The sequence below is a fragment of the Ostrinia nubilalis genome, chromosome 13 (genome assembly GCF_963855985.1).
Source record: "Ostrinia nubilalis chromosome 13, ilOstNubi1.1, whole genome shotgun sequence".
Lineage (NCBI taxonomy): Eukaryota > Metazoa > Arthropoda > Insecta > Lepidoptera > Crambidae > Ostrinia > Ostrinia nubilalis.
Window position 1 is genome coordinate 14108672 of NC_087100.1, and position 14814 is coordinate 14123485.

General features: G+C 36.3%; 1 protein-coding gene across 1 annotated transcript in view; it reads left to right on the forward strand.

The window, feature by feature from the left end:
* Positions 1-1642: 1642 nt before the first annotated feature.
* Positions 1643-14814, forward strand: part of LOC135077342 (sodium-dependent neutral amino acid transporter B(0)AT3) — a 41839-nt gene continuing 28667 nt past the window's right edge. The window contains exon 1 of the mRNA XM_063971868.1: positions 1643-2473. Within this exon, the coding sequence (XP_063827938.1) occupies positions 1784-2473 (690 nt within the window). The 5' untranslated portion in view covers positions 1643-1783. The remainder of the gene's footprint in view (positions 2474-14814) is intronic.

The following is a 14814-nucleotide window of genomic DNA, read 5'->3' on the forward strand; positions in this document are numbered from 1 at the left end:
ATAGCTCTGTGACCTAAAATAACTGTATTACCCTTGTCAACTGAACTGAAAAGTATTTAGGTAGGTAGTTCTAGGCGATTTGTATTTTATAGCAGTGGTAGGGTTAATACTGGGACGTGTAAAAGTGCTTTTTAAAAAAGCCTACTTGCTAAAATAATATGACTTTGATTAGTGTTAAGTAAACAAATTTTATTGTGAACAAAAATATCATAATAGAGCATGTGGATAACACCACTTGGGTTATCGTCTTACATTCAGCAACCCCAGGTTTGATTCCTAGTCAGGCCAATAATTTACAGACAGTTAAGTAGGTACGTTTAAAAAACGGTGACAAAATACTTATGCCCGTTTTCACCATCAATCCCTAATTTTTAAGTGACCCCTATGTAAACAAAAGTCCTGTTTTTTGTTACCACAGGGGTCACTTAAGAATTAGGGATTGATGGTGAAAACGGGTATTAGTCTGTGAATGAATTCAGAAAAGGCAATGGATGGTGACGTGACTAGATAGGTGGTAGGTGGTCTGGCGTATACCCGACTTAAAAAAGGAGAACGTTTGATTACCGTTACATAATGTGATGTTAATAAGACATGAATTATAGCATTATAGGTAATATACGTGTATGAAGAATGTGGATCAGGGCCCCTAATATAAATCTCGGCCTCAATTTATTTTCTCATAATAAATCAATGTCCCTCCATTATATTTCGCTGGCTCACGTACGGACAGCAGCGAAGCTTTTTATAGGGTAATTTATCAAACTTTTGCCGTCCAAAAGTCAATTAAAAATGTTTTAGTTGTGATTTTAGATGAGTCATTATTTATAGCGGCTGGCTTGTCAAGCCTTTTCCCAGGCCTCTGGAGGGAGAGTCAAGGTTCTTTCTTTTGTAGATGTAGAGCTTTTACTAACGACTAATTAATACTACAAAAAAGTACCCACAAAGTATTTTTTTATCTTTAAAACGCTTGACTTCATTACCTTGAATTTTTTGAGGTCTCTTCCCCTTTATTTGCCACTAGTGAATACGGTTTCTTGTTTTGTCAAAGACAAAATATTTGGTTATTTTTATGTACTTTTTTGTTGACTGTCCTCTAATAAGAGCTTGAGACACGGCTGTAGGGTGTACCTACATATTAGTAGGGTTAACGGATTACTTAGCGTAAAATTCTACGACCCTCAGTGACCGCCGGAGACTTGGAATTCGAAGTGCTCCAACTTTAACCCCCACTTGAAACAGTACATCGTTCCCACAAATTAAGGCTAATGGCTTCTGACTTTCGTTTACAAGCATTACTTCATGCTGGTCCTCGGCCGTGATTGCAACGGGCTTAAATCCCTTCAAAATGTGGGTGTAAGTTCAACAAAGGCGATTTTGACGCGCATGCGCCCTAAACCCGCTCACTCACCCCATGGTTTTCCCGCCAGTGACGTCCTGCCTCCAGGACGGACGCCATTCGCCACCCGATCTCACAAAAAAATCCTCAAAATAATGTGAAACCCAGTGAAAAATAACTAAAATCGATCTTATCTGATATCAGTGATCAATCATTAAACAGTGTCCGTGTAAAATGTTCAGTCAATCAATAATATCAATCAGGTCTGACATAATACAAATCACCATAACCTTTATTCACGTTTTAATGGTTCTCATCGCGTGTCACGATTCTGATAACGAGTCCTTTTAGAGATAAGTATTTAGAAATAAAATGACAATAAAGCTTACGACAATAATTAAAGTAAGGTTTAATTAGAGGTTTAATAGGTTAATTGGAAGAGATAAAATGGCGAATACGGCACATTTGATGAGGCGACAGAGTTCGCGGGACCTGTATGCCCAGCGTTCGATAGATCGGATGGAGATGAAGGAGTTGCGTGGGAGACTGGTGACCATGGAGAATGGGCATCCGTCGCACCGCGCCCATGTCATGTATGGAGCCACCAACGAGGCTTTTGAGGACACCAGCCCGAATAGACGGTCCCCCGACACGCCTACAAGCAAAGCCAGCTCGGTGGAAGAGAGAGGCAACTTGAAGCCTGAAGGAGGAGGGGTTGAGAGAGAATCTTGGGACAGCAAGCTGACGTTCTTACTGGCGACTGTTGGATATGCCGTCGGCTTGGGCAACGTGTGGAGATTCCCGTATTTGGCTCAGAAGAACGGAGGCGGAGCGTTTTTGATTCCGTATTTCGTGATGTTGGCTATCGAGGGGATTCCGATATTTTATTTGGAGCTGGCGATTGGGCAGAGGTTGAGGAAGGGGGCTATCGGCGTGTGGCACCAGGTGTCTCCCTACCTGGGGGGCATTGGGATCAGTTCTGCGGTGGTGTCGTTCAACGTGGCGCTGTACTACAACTCGATCATAGCCTGGTGCCTGTTCTACTTCGCGCAGAGCTTCCAGGCGGAGCTGCCCTGGTCTGAGTGCCCGAAGAAGTACTTCAGCAATGGATCTTACATCTTGGAGCCGGAGTGCGCGGTAAGTGTTCATTTTCAACATCATAGTGCCTTTCTTGTTCAAACATGTTATTTACTAGTTGTTTTTATAAGCTACTTTTATCTTTCGGTCTTTTTGTGGGTTCAAGTCAAATGAAATGAAATCGATTTCATTTCTTAAGATAAAATCAGCTACCTGAAAATCAGGCTTAATTTAATTATGAGATCGGCAGATGGACATTTATTTATGATGCATATTTCATCATCATCATCATCAACAGCCCTTTACAGTCCACTGCTGGACTATGAGCCTCCTCCACTATAGTGGAGGGTTTTGCCATAACCTCCACGCTTGGCAGGCGGGTTGGAGATCGCAGTTTAAAAGATTGATGTTGTATGTAAATGTAAATAAGCATATTTACATTTTAATTAATATTTTCACCGTTATTTCGATTCGATAACCTCTTTTTATCGAAGAACGCTGAAATTCGAACATTACCAAATTACGGTTATTGAATCGTATGAAGCGGCGAGGGAGGGTATGCTCACAAAGGTGAAGCGAATTGCCAGGTGAAGGTTCGAGGACTTTATCCTCCTGTAATAGGGTTCAGATTGGAACGGCTGTGCTCGGATTTATTATTATGTTTCAGTGGGATTATTATTTATCGACGTAGCGTTGACAGACGCGATTTATAAGGGCGGTCTGGTTCAGTCACTAATTCGTATAAGGAGGATTTATTTCGGCTACGTGGGTAAAACTATGTACTAGTAGTTTTACAGTACGTGTGTACGTAAAGTACGTTCAGTGCCAGCATAGACATTAGACCTCACATTTTTGTAGTACATAAATATGTATCTCCTAACGCAAACTACACTTACAAGCAAGTATTGGTTCAGAACGATCTTAAGAACTTCTTCTTCTTAAGATCTTAAGAACTGAAGAATTAGTATTTTTTTTTATGCATAACAGGGCAGGTATTTGACCAAATCGCACCTGGTGTAAAGTGGGATGCAGTCTAGGATGTATCTATGGTATCAATTTAACATTTTAAAGTATTAAAATATTACTTTTATAATGGCACCATATTTATTTATCTTCTATTAACCATTTAGCTGTTACGATCGCTCTACATTATATTAGGTAAATGGCAAATGCCACTGCGCTTAGCTTAATGTACTTTATGCCTCAGTACCTATACATATAAGGCTTCAGTACCTATTATTACGAGAGCGATATTAAAAGCTCTAAAGATTGCTCAGAGCTTTTACAATACTTATAGCCTAATAACTTTACTAGAATAAGTTGAAAGTTGAAAATTATTGACTCCTTTCAGTTTGCATTGATAGAGTCAAAAACGCACCCATATTGATCTATACGAGTGATTGTGGGAGAGTGTATCCATCTATCTTTACCCAACCCTTTTTTCGTTTGAATAGGACTTGGGTCTCAGTTAAATTAACCGTGTTAGAATTTTCTTGTGCAAATAAACCGTTTTGGTACTTGTTTTCATTGGGAAGGTTTGCTTTTGTTTATTTCTTTGGAGTGGCGGTGGTAGATTAGACTTTCGACCTAAAAGCCAGATTTTTCTAAAAATATTCTTCTTAGTATTATTTTCCAGATAGATCGACGAATCAAGTTAATGAAGAGTTGAAACGTTTTTTGTTAAATTGATCGGATATATAAGACGTCTCTACTAACTCTACAAAAGTTAGTAGAGTCAAAAGATAAAGCTAAATGATAAATTGTTTTGTTTCTTTTTTGATAATGTTGTTGTACTAAACATTTTCATATGTACTAAAATGTACTTATTTAATACAAAAAAGTTTATGTCGGGAAAATACAAATATTATCTTTAATATTTAGCAATAAACGTTATTTCTTATCTATGCCTTTGAACTAGGTATGCCAAATAAAGAAGCTGGATACCATATTTCGAATATATTTAGTTTGATATTACTATGTAGGTACTCGTACCTTTCTATTGGATGACAGAATCAATAAGTAAATTAATTGAATCCATTTGCAGAATCCACTCTCACACAAATTGCACGAGAGCTCTGTTAAAGCCATCAATGACACCTACTAATATACATATTTGTGTATATTCTACACTACTATATAATACAGTAAGCAATAAGTACCTTTATTGCAAGTGGATAGGGTTTAAGATTTAACAAGCATGAATAAAGTTCTAACACAGATGCCTAAGCAAGACATGCCTAAGCATGACGTAACTGACACATTTTCCGACTATACCAGGACTACCTTACTTCCAAATAGGACATTATTAATACTAATTAATCATTTGACTAATGTATATTAGGTATGCTTGAAATTATAAACCTTGTGACATAACCTACGATTTAAGGTTAATTGCAATCACGTCTATTTCGTTACATCATTTCTAAGTCGAAGGTAAAGTAAAGGTAAGGTAAAGGTAGATAGTGGGTGCACATCTATTATGTAGAAGATACTGGACTTACATATTATAATTATGGAAGATAAAGCCTGGTCCGTGAGCACGTAGAATTTTGTCCAATGACCCCACGCTACCCACAACTCAGGGTCAATAATTACATTAATGTCAATTCAAAAATAATAAATTAAAAATACTAAAATTACCTAGCTATATAATGTCAACTACATTGTACTTGGTATGTCAAAAGTATTAGATTTGGACTACATACATTACAAACACATGAAACTGTCCAGGAGGAATTCGCTAATCGAATAATACGCCTTATCTACCAACAACTTATGAAGACATTCCCTGAACGAGAATAAGTCCTCCTTATTTCTTATACCCTGTGGCAGTTTATTATAAATACAGGGTGCCAAGGAAGGAAGGAGACGAGAAAGATCGTTTTTGGACAGCGGAGCCTTTTAAACCCTTTATCACTAGGTAATTCATAAGTTTGATGTCAGAATTGGTTGAGAAAAGGGTTAATTCTGAAGGTCCACGACTTTGTTGTTCTTCTTTTCCCACCAGGTATATGAAACAAAATAACCGAGATACCTACATGGCTAACTTTACTCTTTTAACATACTTAATGCTTTTGCGTTATGTGTCTCTCCAGCAAAATCACAAAGCCTTTCACAGATCTGACAGGCTCAATCCACACGTCAAAAGTCTGTCAAACTCCATATGATAAGTATGATAACGCCACGCTGTGGTCATATCGCGCCATATTCAAGCTGCCCAGCAGTGTGCTACAGGCCTATAGGTCAGGTAATTAAAGGTAAAAAATATTCCGATCCTTTATTGCCCAGGCAGCAAGCGTTACATCAAAATGACTTTGCCCGGGCTTGTCCTCGGATTGGGGAGGGAATTTAATTTAGCGACAAACTTTAGTGCTTATTCTGAAGGTAAATCTGTCGCTGAAACGGCCATTTTGTTAAAACACGCTGGTTTGGTGCTACCTAATTAAGAAAAATGTTTGGACTCCTGTTTAATTAGAGGAGACTATTTAATAATTTCACAAGACGTTCATTATATTTAGGCTGGGTTGCACCATCTTACTTTGACTTTAACAAACGTCAAAAATATATCAAATTCCATACAAGGTAGTTATAGTTACCGTTAAAGTTACGTGGTGCAACTCAGCCTAATCTAGCTAGCCAAGGTAATATAAGTATAGGTAAAAGAATTGTGTTAGATTTTCACAGGCAAAAGATATCGAGTTATTGTTAACTTAGTTTTTTTAAGATTATGCCATAAGTGATATGAAGATCATAAGTTACTGTGTTTAAAGAGCGCCACACTTTATTCAAAGGTGACTCGTTTTCTTTAATATTGTGCTCGATTTGCATAAACTAAGTATGCGTTGAAACATTACGGCTCTATTACATTCATAAATACCAGCGCTGCTGCTATACAAACACAGTCGTCCCTTAGTAATAATCGCCCCTATTCATGTGTGAAAGCTTATATTTATTTTCTATACATTTAGCGCGGTATTCGTCTTATCTTTTACGAGGGTGGAATGCCTAATCTTCCAGTATTGTGATGCTCAATCACGACTCTAATAGCTTTTCTTGCTGCTAAACATTTCTATAATTAAGAATCAAACGAACTTACCTGTGATGTTTGATATCTAATTATACGAGTGTCTTGACCGAAGATGATTACGTTTTACATGCAGCAGTACCTGGGATGATGCCGTCCTTATCACACTTTTAGAGAATATTTATTTAAAAATATAAGTTTTAAATATAATAAAGTACGTGTTTTGACTCCTCAGCACCGTAGTACATTCCGCGGTCCGCCATATTTCTTGTCATTATTTTAGAGCAAATTTTTTCGATCGGTTAAGGGTAATTATTCTCGGGTGAGGTGGGACTGTAATCATCTTCGGTCAAGACACTCGTATAATTAGATATCAAACATCACAGGTAAGTTCGTTTGATTCTTAATTATACTTCGTATCTCTCCCGAAGATGATTACGTTTTACATGCAGATGTTTAGAGCATCGAAAAAATTACAACCGTAGAAACTATTAACTTGTTCAAGGTATTTTAGTTAATAAACAAAACATTGTTTACTTTTGTAATAATTAATGATGGTTTTGAAACGAACAGTTAGCAAAATCACAATCACACAAAAAGTTAAATTAAGTAAGTTTCTAGTCTAATATTTAAGAAATGCCTACTTGACAGGATTCGGTCCACCAGCTTGCAAGCGTTACGAATGACTTACCAATTTAAAATTATTTATTATTATTATTAAATTATCGCCAGCCCGGTGGGCGCAGACGTAGCCGGAATGGCGGGTATTATGAACGCTATAAAAATCGATATTATCAAATTTGAAGTTCTACTGAGTTACCACTTTTTAAGTGGTTTTTGGTAACTGACAAAAATATTATCATCTGTGTGTATACCAATAGTCCTGTCAATGTAAGATTTAAGTGTTGAGGCAGTACAAGGTTTTCCATAATGTACGGTAATATATAGGTACAATAATAAATGGTTGATAAAATTAATTGAGACCGGTTTTAATGTTTTCATCAATTTCATACCTACTTTAATTTATATTTAGTCTGGATACTATGAAATATTATTAGTAATATTATTAGATAAACTCGGAGTATTCATTATCTGTGCAGAAACCAGAACTAGAAGAGTTATAGGTACACTTAACTGTAATTTTTTTTAGGGAAATGATAATTTAATACCAAGTAGTGTCATATTTAGGCGGTCTGAGGCGAAACACGCTTTTGATAAAACTTTTGATACAGTCATTAGTAGCAATATAATAATAACAGTATAGATAAAGTCAAACGGTAACCATTGAGAGGTAACTAACACCAGAATAATTGAATTTGTCCGTTGAGTATTCCAATAAATGAGCTGAATTTGAATTACAACCATGATTTTAGACCTGAAGTATATTGTATGTACTATGTGAGAAAGATGTCATTAACATATCCAGAGAATTAGTAGGTGCGCCCCGCCTCAACAGCGATTGCCTGATAAGTTGCCGACCATCAGGGTTAAATCCGCATGGAGAGGATGATCAACTCTGAAGGGCGAACACAACAGATTTTTGTTAGGTTCGAAACGTATGACTTTTGAAACGAGGAGCTTTGACCACAATAGGTACCACGGTAGTATAGGTCAGAATGGTACTACAATGCCCTTAGCGCCATTCTTTTTTGTTTTGTATAAAACTGTAGAGAGTTACATTAAATGTGAAAGTATCAATAACTTCGGAAATAGGGTCTAACTCCCAAGATGCATTCGTAGAACATTGGTGATTTTGAATAGTAAATGTACTTGCAAATAAGACGAATTCTGAAATACCAAAATGTAATTTCTGTAAATGCGTAGTCTGCTAAATTCATAGTACGTGTCTATATTTGATTGACGAGATTCGAAATCTGTGACCACGTTTTCACACCCAACCACACAAATTCCATAACTCTCGAGCAATATTATTGAAATTTGTGTGCTGTATACTACCCCTTTTCTTTATTGGGCAATAACCGTTGTATTGTCTATTCTTAATAAGTAGGTGAGATGCAAATGTTTCAAGATCATAGAGCGCAGCGAGCAATTCCAGGGTATTTAAATGTAAAAGTAACTGTAACTGGGACCAATTTCCGATGGCTGTTACACGTTGCGCGATTGCGGTTGAGGTTGACCAGTGGTTGAGGCATCGAAACAAATCATTTGATTGCACGGTACATGATGTGCTGTGTCAATGTAATCTCTCCAGTCTCCACTATGCTAAATTATGTTTTAAATACTTGGCAGATGCATTATAATGTTTATTGTAGTTATTTGAGTAATTGAGTGCCAAGATGTTTTTCCCGGTAACTTCGTGTACATCCAGCCGTAATTTTAACGGCGGGGCACGCTGAGGTCAATAACCCCAAGAATGAAGCAAATTACTCGAATGATATTTTTTGTAGTTTTTAGCATTCATAACTAGTGTCTTGCACTTTTGTTAAGTTAAATTCATTTCTATCGTATTAAATGTAAATTTTAGAAATGTATGTAACATTATTATTTTGATTGGATAAAAATTCTTTTGTCCTTCTACCCTAGTTGCTCTTATAAATCTCCCGTTGTTTGAATATTATTCCAGCATTCTGACCGTTCCAATACATAGGTACAAATTGGTATAGGTATTGGTACAAATAGATGGCCGAGTGATTGCAAAATGTGTAAAACTGGTTTTAATAATTTTGTAAAGACAAAAGGCACCGTGCGGATGTAAGACAAAAACGATCGATCACGAAGAAATTCAAACAACTGAATATTAAAGTGCTTGGAGTTCCATGACAAACGAAGCCAAATTCATCCATTTTCTGCAATTGGTAATAAAAGATACGAGTCTTTCAAATCTAAGGTTTTCCCATAATAAAATATATTGTTATCTAATGAATAATGTAAAGTCAGTGGTAGTATTGCATTTTAAAATAGTTAATATTAATGAATTTATTTAATTCCTCTAAATTTAGAATAAAATCTATGTCTGCAATTTGGTTTTTGTACAGTTGTCGAATATACCTACTACTCCCCTCAGGTGTAGTATGTGACCTACATTGGGGTACTCCAACTTGGCATGGATAAGTATAACATGGAATTTTATAACCCTGATCCAGGACAAAATAGTAGTATCATTTAATTTTGTTATGTTAGGTAAGCCATTTATTTTAGTAGTATTTAAGTCTACCAGCTACTAGCACCTTGGTGCCTATCTGCTGAAGAAAATTATCATCTCCGATTCGGTTGATGATAGTTGGGTCTCGGGCTAGCCGGAGACGGCCCCGCGGCGCAGGCGGCGGCGGCGGAGCCGGCGGCTGCTGGGCTGGCCGGGGTTCACTCGCTGCTCAGCGGCTGCCGCTCACAATACCCCCCTTGCGTTTAAAGTCTGATAAGTTGTAGACGTGCTGGGCTGGTATTACTGAATTATATTAGTCATAGATCATTTCGAGTGGTCTGATAAATCTGAACCAAACAAGAGATTCGTTTTAATTTCTTTTATGATATCTCTTTTTTTTTTTTGCTTGCTAATGGAATTTGTGATAGCGTATCTTCTTGACATTGATTCTCTAATGAGTGTCACAAAGTAACCGCCAGCATCGCTCAAGGTTTTATAATACCTTACGGAATATAATTCCATTTGTGACATAGCTAGGTCATCAAATCATATTGAAGGCTCGGTTAAATCAGTTGCAATAAGGATGCGTACCTTCAGCAAACAGAAGCAGAATCAGATGTTCAAGTTGTATTGCTGCCTTTGTTGAAGTAATTATTATGCGCAATTTTTAGAAAGTAAATAATGTTTCATCAAGTCCATTTTATTTGTAGGTAGGTAATCCATTAATCAATATTTTCCAACCTGTTGCTAGATCTTTGTGAAAATCTTTGAAAGGCTTTGTCTTGAAAAATACCCGTTATTTTCGTCTCATGAAGGTAATTATTGTATGCTCTTTTAGTGATACTTCACAATAAAGATTTTTGTATTTGATAGGGTAACAAATTTTAAATACCCCATGTATATTGTATATTATTATATTTATAATTATGTTATACTATTTTACGACGTGTTGATACGTCTACCCACGTTATAAGATAATACGTTAGGAAAATAATCAAAGCAAAATGCAATCAGTTTAAAAATGTCTTATCCACACCACCACGATATACGCCGGGATAATTATTACGCTCAAAGGCAATAAAGCATCCAGACACGATATACGTCGGAATGTTTAATGTATTTTGTAAAACACGATTTTTGTACATGTAGTTTAGTATCCACACACGATATACGCCGGGATAAGCAATAAAGGATCCACACACGATATACGTCGGGATGTTTATTTTATATAACACGATTTTTGTACGTGTAGTTTAGTATCCACACACGATTAAGTCGGGACACAAAGTATTACCACGGAGGGTAGTTAAAAGTATTCATTTTTAAAAGATAGAAATTATTCACATTATTTCATAACAATTTCAAAATACACGATTCACAACTTACCAGAATGTTACCAGACATGATATACGTCGGAATGTTTAATGTATTTTGTAAAACACGATTTTTGTACGTGTAGTTTAGTATCCACACACGATATACGCCGGGATAAGCACCATCCACACACGATATACGTCGGGATGTTTATGTATTTTATATAACACGATTTTTGTACGTGTAGTTTAGTATCCACACACGATTAAGTCGGGACACAAAGTATTACCACGGAGGGTAGTTAAAAGTATTCATTTTTTTAAAATTAGAAATTATTCACATTATTTCACAACAATTTCAAAATACACGATTCACAACTTACCAGAATGGTTTAAATATGTATCTATGTATGTCTGCAAATCTGCAGTGACTGCACGATGGAGACAACGATGTTTTTTCTGGTTCATCATCATCAGATAAAACTATAATTTGTCGTTGTCTATGTACATACGAGGTTTCTTAACAAACTTTTCACCATATCACTATTATCACCATTACTTGATCGTTTCCTTTTACCCATTTTCACGCTAAGTTATTTTTCTTGAAAAAGTACGTGTGAGTCGGACGAACACCAACACAAGTAATGACAAGAAATATGGCGGACCGCGGAATGTACTACGGTGCTGAGGAGTCAAAACACGTACTTTATTATATTTAAAACTTATATTTTTAAATAAATATTCTCTAAAAGTGTGATAAGGACGGCATCATCCCAGGTACTGCTGCATGTAAAACGTAATCATCTTCGGGAGAGATACGAAGTATAACTTATGTCATTTGCGAATAAGTTTGCTTGGGGCGGGTAATTTTATGAGGGCATAATACTGAGTCTTATTTTCAGACTGAACCAATAAATTACGGAGTTGCAAAAAGGTGTTTCAGAAATGCTCAAACAGAACAGCCTTAATAAATAAAATTTATAACAACAAACAAAGGTAGGACCCTAAGTACCTACTCTTGTTATGTTCCTACCTAATTCAAATGTAGGTACATCAACCTCAAAGACAACCCTATAGGTATAAATAGTATAATGTATCATGTTTAATTTCACCCCTTCAGCCAATAATAGTACATTGCTGGTCCTAAGTCTCCACAATACTCATGCCAGAAAGCACGATAAGTAGGTATTTGGTTATTTCATCCAGCTGACTTCTGAAACAAGATGTTTGGCAACGTTGCACGACATTGCCCGATATTTCCTGACATAGGTATCTATCAGTAGGGCTCACGAAACATTTATTGACCCTAGTGAGGGTTTTTATTCCCAATCTAAGTTTTCCACTTTTGCGCTGAGCTTTTTATCTTAATGCGAAAGGCTTCTTTTATTCCGTCGTTTGACTGAAAAGATTGGAGCACTTCACAGGATTTCAGTTTATTTACTCACTTTTTACTACGCATAAATCATTCCGGCTTTGAAAACATTTACGATCAAGTTGGAAATAAAGAATAATGATCGCATTTCTTTCGAATATTTGATTCAAAAACTTCTTTCATTATGTTCCAATTTTATTACTCTCTAAGGCCGGTTTTTGTCCTTCAAAGTTTAATGTTAATATTCTTGTGGTAGATTTCTTATCAACGCGAGGGATAAGGCAAACTACTAGGTTACTGTGCTATAGTGAAAACTAAATGGAAAAGCTTACTAATAATAATGCATATTATTTATTACCTTCACCTGAGATACTATCTTTTATAATGCGAACAACTATAGGGACTGGAATTTGCTGCCTGCTGCTGTTTGTCCAGGGCAGATAATGTACCATCCTAGACTGCATCTCACTTAACACCAGGTGCTATTGCGGTCAAATATCTGCCTTGTCTTACATGAAAAAATATCTACTACAGATACATTTAGCAATAAATAAATGAAGGTAAGTAAATCTCTGCATTTCACTCTAGTTCTTAAAATGGAGAAGGTATCTTTGAAAGAAAAGATTCTCAGATGAGTCAATCAAAAAGGGAATAAAACACGCTCGTTTCCAGGTAGGGCGAATAAAATGGAGCACTGACCGTTCTTCGAGTTCATAAGTTTCTGCTGACCTATCTTTGACTACCTCTATAAAGTAAACATGCAGGAGGTCATTACACCCTTTGTCCATTATTATTTGACACTTATGATCGATGGAACCCATAGTTCTAAGCAGAAAGTTGTATTGTGATCAATCATTCTTTACCAACATTGGCAAGTTTATCCATGGAACCTACTACAGGTAATCAGGTACCTAAGAAGTGGTTCTTACTGGGTGAGTCCCACGTCCTACCTACCTATCCTTTTACACTAAACGTACATGTACTCGTACTATCCTTTTTTTAGATTCAGAGTTTAAATTATAGATAGATGGGTCAAGATGGGTCAAACACTTCAATCACTGGCCATATTGACTTAATACTATGCGTTGTCTCGTAATTGCAAAGATAAACACAATAATGTATGTAAATGTTCGCAAACACCCTGTATTATGGGCAGGTTACACTCAAAATAAAATAACATTTTGATCTCCGGTGATTAGGGTTGAAACATCCCTTCAAATTGCATTCCAAGTGTTTTGGGATAGACTACAGAATTTGGGTAATTTCTCAATGAGGTTGAGGAGGGTACTCATCTAGGGCATTTGCTTTTGTAATTTGATGTGCGAGCATTCGCTACGAGCGCGTGTTATGTAAGCACATACTTTCGCGAAACGACAGTTTTAGAGAGCACGTCGTAAGTATTTGCGACAAGTTTGTGCTCCCTAAATACAAATAACTGTCTTTACTTTAAAGCACATTAAAAACATCTTAGTGAAAAAAAGTAAAAAAAACTAAAACCCAACTACGACAAAAAACGACGCTGAAAAAGTATAAAACAAGATTTTCAGAATACAAAACTTAACAAAGTTGCTAATGTAGTTGCATAGTAATTTTCATGTTTGGAAAACCGCAGTCACACGTTGCTAAAGTGCTACGGTAGGTAGGTATATGTAACGTGTGACTACGCCTTTCCAAACATGAAAATTACTATGCAACTACATTAGCAACTTTGTTAAGTTTTGTATTCTGAAAATCTTGTTTTATACTTTTTCAGCGTCGTTTTTTGTCGTAGTTGGGTTTTAGTTTTTTTTACTTTTTATTATTTGTACTGTTTTGGTGATAAAGTGTATTTGTGGCGCATAATATTAACAAAAGTTAAATTGATGAACTAATAAGTAGCAAAGAAGCTATGAACGAAAAGATGTGAATTATATGCAATTAGCCCATGAATACAGGTAAAGTCACGAGCAAACGCTAGTAATATATATATATTCATAATGTACAAGTAAAGCGCTTTCAAATGATACCAAACACGGCATATTTATCTTAACTTTATTTTTTTACTCTGTATGTTTTGTCCGTTAGAGGGCGCCACATTAGATTTTGTGAAACCCCATATAGCCTATAACCAGCGGACAATTAAGACGCTTCTAATGATATGTCATTTGTCGAATTCTGATAAGTAGTTTAGAAGTTACGAGGGTACACATGAACATACATACATACATACATAGCCTGTCAAAATCATAACCCTCCTTTTGCTTTGCCGTAGTCGGGTAAAAATGGTTTTGAAGTGGAAAAATGTGGCGCCGCGTCACTCGAATAAGTGTGTGCTTACCACGAGTTTACGTTAGGTGTGCTCGCTAGAGAATGTATAAAAAATCGATGAATATTATAGTTGAAAGTAGCCGCTATAGGGGCGCTGTACAATCTTATTTACATTTGCACGAGCACACCTAATGTAAACTCATGGTAAGCACAATGTCGAATAAGAGGCTGACAATATCAGTAAGTTTTCTTGCGCTCCTTCTCAGTAATGGATTCACCTTAATGCCCTGAAGTAGTTTTTAAAAGCTTTTTAAAAGCCTATTTACAGACTCATTTAACTCT